The sequence below is a fragment of the Pyrus communis genome, chromosome 2, assembly GCF_963583255.1.
Source record: "Pyrus communis chromosome 2, drPyrComm1.1, whole genome shotgun sequence".
Classification (NCBI taxonomy): Eukaryota; Viridiplantae; Streptophyta; class Magnoliopsida; order Rosales; family Rosaceae; genus Pyrus; species Pyrus communis.
This window is the reverse complement of record NC_084804.1, coordinates 27,734,281-27,738,637: the sequence shown is the minus strand read 5'-3', so window position 1 is coordinate 27,738,637 and position 4,357 is coordinate 27,734,281. Positions and strand designations below refer to the sequence as shown.

The window sequence follows — 4,357 nt, the reverse complement described above, 5'->3', positions numbered from 1 at the left end:
TCCTTGTCTCTGAAGTTTGAGGCCCGTTTATACAATGTAGCCGCGATCACTACAATAAAAACCCACTTGCGGGACAAAATATATTCTCCCCTAAAATAGTGGTTCGTCTCGTAACACGCACGGCGGGCAACTAAACCTTTCTCGACGACACCATTGGTGAACGGTCCATCAGGCAAGTCGGTGTTGACCAAAGTAACTCGACGAACATCTATTATCCGAGTTTCCTCGGGTAAAACTTAAATTTTTTGTTCAAAATATAAAACCTTAAAAAAAAATCATTTGCCTGATGACTTCTGCGGCCGGGCAAGATTTATTTAATATTAAAAAGTAAATATTTTTAATTTATTTAAAACTAAATTTATTATATTAAAATCATAATATTAAACGAATTTATTTCATTAATAAAAAAAAAAGGCTATTATATCGTGAATCAATATTGAATGAACACAGAGGTTCGCCATAAACATGTCTTCAACCCTCTTTCTTCCACCAAGATTAATGCCAATGTCAATGCGGTGGGCATCTATTGAAAAAAAATTGTAAATAATTTCTATTAATTCCAAAATTCTCCAAATATTTCTTATATTCCATACAAGTATATAATATACACAAAATTTATATTTCCTGGAAAATGTAATATATATAAAACAATATATTTTATACTAATTTATAGTACAAATAAAAAAACCAAAACCATACCGCCGTGAAGAAATGGGGAGAAAGAACAAGACACAGACCTAATGAAAGAAGTAGGGTTTTCCCAACGGAATGGTTCATCGGACAACCACTAGGACGTCGTGGAGTGAACGTTCTACCACTGTTTTTTTAACACGTCATCGTCATCATTTGCCCAACAATCCGAAATTGTAAGCCGACGAAAGTGGTCATGGGTCAAAGGTTACTTAGCCAAGAACTAGGTGTTCGTCCTACAAACATCAATGCATTGCGCGCCATTTTTTTTCCTTCGACATTTCTTGCCCTACGAATTCTGTCTATCTTGGAAAGGTTTTCAGTAACCTGTAATTGTTGGCCGAATTTGCCCTACGAATTGAGGATTTTATCGGAAAAAGGTTGTTTAACTGACGAAATCTTATTCGACAGGTAAGTTTTCGTAGGACAAGTCCTATTTTCTAGTAGTAGATTAAGACGACGTACGTTCTAGTTACATACAAATGACACATAAATTGGATACACATCATTTATTTCCTCTGCCTCTAAGAGTCAAAGGCTCTTTTATCTTATATAATCGATTAAGAAGAGGTACATGCAAGTTACATATAATCGACGAGTACATCAATTTTTGACAAGAGCTATATCCACTACCATCACCAAGTACATGTCACACTGCCACATCTAAAGAGAAGGACCTTTTGTTTCTAATTGGATCATGCCACTCCTATTATTGCCATCACCACCATGATCGACTTGGGCTCTGGTTTCGAGCAGTGCATTGGCTTCTTTCCACTTATGAAACTTGCCAAACAAGACCTCCATATCTTCTAGGGTTCTACCTTGTGTTTCCGGAAGCATCGTATAGAAGAACACCCATGCAACAGTAGCAATTCCCGCGTAAAAAAAGAAGGCTCCGCCCATCGTGATGGCCTTATACAATGAAATAAACGTCATTGTGAGGACCCCACTCACCACCCTATTCATCCCCACTCCGATACTGCATCCTTGAGCGCGTAGCCTCAACGGAAAGATCTCAGAGCTATAGACCCACGTGATGGGCCCCAACCCGATAGAAAAGAACGCAGCGTACGCTAATACCATGGTCAAGCACAATGCGGTAGTCCACGTCATCTTAGCCCCGTGGTGCTGATCGATGATCGTAAGGCCCACAGCGAGAGATCCGAGGGACAATACCATCCCGGCCACACTTGTTAGAAGCAGCGGACGGCGTCCGATCCGATCAATCAAAAGCGTGGCGACCAGGATAAAAATGGTCTTGGCCAATCCAACGGCTACAGTGCAGAGTAGCTTGTGGTCGGAGTTGGTTATCCCAGCCTTCTCAAAGATTCTTGGGCTGTACAGAACGACGGCGTCGATACCCGAGGCCTGCTGAAAAAAGTGGATACCGACGGCGCAAATTAAAATGTGACGAACGGCCGGCGTTGGACGGAGGAACAACTCTTTCCAGACATCTTGGCCTTGGCTGCGTTTGACGACCTGAACGACGTCGTCGGTGCAGTACTCGGGGATTCCTGCAGCTTCCTTGATGTCTGCTAACCGAAGCAGGGACTCCTCTTTGGAGTCTGAGGTTTTGTTGAGAACACGTGTCGCGTCCCCGAGCCGTCCCTGCATGACGAGCCAGCGCGGCGACTCCGGCATGGCTAAGACGCCGACGCCGAGAATAACGGAGGGGACTGCGCCGATGCCGAGCATGAGCCGCCACCCTAAGTGAGTTTGAAGCTTCGAGAACGCATAGTTGGACACGTAGCCCAACAGTATCCCTATATTGACAAAGACCTAGTATACATTCACACAAATCAATTAGTAAAAACATAATCAATTCATACTAAAAACAAAATCAATTCATATTTGCATATTCCAAAATTGCTTTTCTTTAACTAATAAATGAATTGAAGCTTTTCAAAGTGATTTTTGCATTTTTATTTTATTTTTTATAAATATTTTAATCATCTATTACGTAATTTGATTTTTAAATCTATTCAATTCACATGTTAAAAAAAAAAAAATATGAGTGCATTAGAGAAAAAAAAAGTGCAGAAAAGTCATTGTCCAAAGTTATCTTTTTATACCAATCTAACATTTTCTCGTACAAAATGTTAACTTTTTTATTTATTTTTTATTTTATTTTTTATTTTTTATTTATTTTTTTTTGTGTGGAGGAAAAGAAAAAAAAATTCCTTAAAATCACACAAAAAAATAACTCCGACATATCGAAAATACTAACAGGTTGTTTGGTATCCTTCTTGAATCCAATTTTTGATTTTGAAACTAATGAGTATAAAGTAATTTAGCTACATTCATCATTTTTGAAAATGACAAAATTGGATCCAAGAAGGATACCAAACAGCCCCTTATATTTTCTATGATGATTTTCCTTAAAGTGTTCAAGGTGAATGGTTGTGTTAGGTTTCGCCGACATTCTGCCTGTGGCTTGGGTATGAACTTGATAAGCTCTAGTTATGGCTGTTTCTCTTCATGCAAAATAATACAGCTGTTATGGATGCATATAAACCAACCTCTGGGAAAGATGTGAGGAACCCGCGAGATGACGCTGGCGAGACCTCGGCGGTATAGACAGGAGCGATCATGAGGGCATACCCGATGCCTATCCCAGCCACAAACCGGCCGACCATTAGAAAGACATAGTTTGTGGCGAATCCCATAAGAATAGCTCCCATGAAGAAAATGGCCCCAGCGAGGACTATGGTGTACCGGCGACCAATCAAGTCGGATGTTCTTCCGGCAGCGGCAGAGCCGATGAGGGAATAGACGTTTATAATACCGAGTAGGATCTCAATTTCGACGTCGGAAATTTTAAGGTCCTCTTTTATGTAGATTGCAGCTCCGCTCATCACACCAATGTCTGTAGATGAAATAAAACCGACATCAACACATGCAAAACTATATTGTTGCAAAAAATATTGATGACAACGAATTGTCTTAACAAATTATAATAATTTGAGATGTTCTGTCGCGCCCCAGTTTTGTATGATTAAAAACCATAAAAAACAAAGGAAATTTGATTTGGATTGCAAAATATTTATCCTGTACTCTTTTCAATAAAAAGGATAAGAGAGGAAAAAGTGGATACTATTATTTTGAAGAGCTAATAACAATACCGAAACAAATTTGAGGAAGCAAAGTATGAAGTATACATACTTACCATAACCTAGCAAGATTGAAGTCATGGAAGCCAAAATGGCACAAGCAAAGGCATACTTGTTTCTTTTGGGTTTCTTTGGGGGATCAAAGTCGGAGAGGCCTCTGTTCCCGGGTTGTTGGCTGACGGCACTATCTTCAGCTCTCCGCCCGGCCATCTTCTCAGAGAAAAGAGATGTGGAGGGGGACCAATGTGGCGTCTAATATTTGCAGAAGTGCAATTTAGAGAGAGAGAGAGAGTGAAAGAGAAACTTAATCATGTGGATGTCAGATGTTTTATGAGAACTTGAGGTGGTAAGGGCTTAAATAGACACTAAAAAAGTTCACATCACTTTCATAGCATAGACAGAAACGTGAGTCACTACTCCTCTCCCTCTCTCCCTCTCTCCCTCTCTCCCCATCAGTTCTTCCATCCCTGGAACATATCCGTACAAAGTAATGACAAAAAAGATAAAACATAGTAACACTGTTTCTTTCGTTATCTTTTTCTACGTGGGGCGATGAA

The 4,357-nt window shown here is 39.9% G+C and overlaps 1 protein-coding gene across 1 annotated transcript; it reads right to left on the bottom strand.

The window, feature by feature from the left end:
* Positions 1-1,198: 1,198 nt before the first annotated feature.
* LOC137725197 (putative polyol transporter 1) lies at positions 1,199-4,141 on the bottom strand. Its single transcript, XM_068463798.1, has 3 exons — positions 3,857-4,141; positions 3,210-3,556; positions 1,199-2,469 (listed from the first exon to the last, which is right to left on the bottom strand). The coding sequence occupies exons 1-3, from the start codon at positions 4,008-4,010 to the stop codon at positions 1,354-1,356; spliced, it is 1,617 nt and encodes a 538-aa protein (XP_068319899.1). The 5' UTR covers positions 4,011-4,141; the 3' UTR covers positions 1,199-1,353.
* Between the last annotated feature and the right edge of the window lie 216 nt (positions 4,142-4,357).

What these genes read in the sequence shown, in the direction of transcription:
- LOC137725197 (XM_068463798.1), bottom strand. Translation starts at nt 4,010, where the DNA reads ATGGCCGGGCGGAGAGCTGAAGATAGTGCCGTCAGCCAACAACCCGGG. An exon ending in TTCAATCTTGCTAGGTTATG is followed by an intron (nt 3,557 to 3,856) that starts GTAAGTATGTAT and finishes TTTCATCTACAG; the next exon opens with ACATTGGTGTGATGAGCGGA. An exon ending in TCCTCACATCTTTCCCAGAG is followed by an intron (nt 2,470 to 3,209) that starts GTTGGTTTATAT and finishes AATGTATACTAG; the next exon opens with GTCTTTGTCAATATAGGGAT.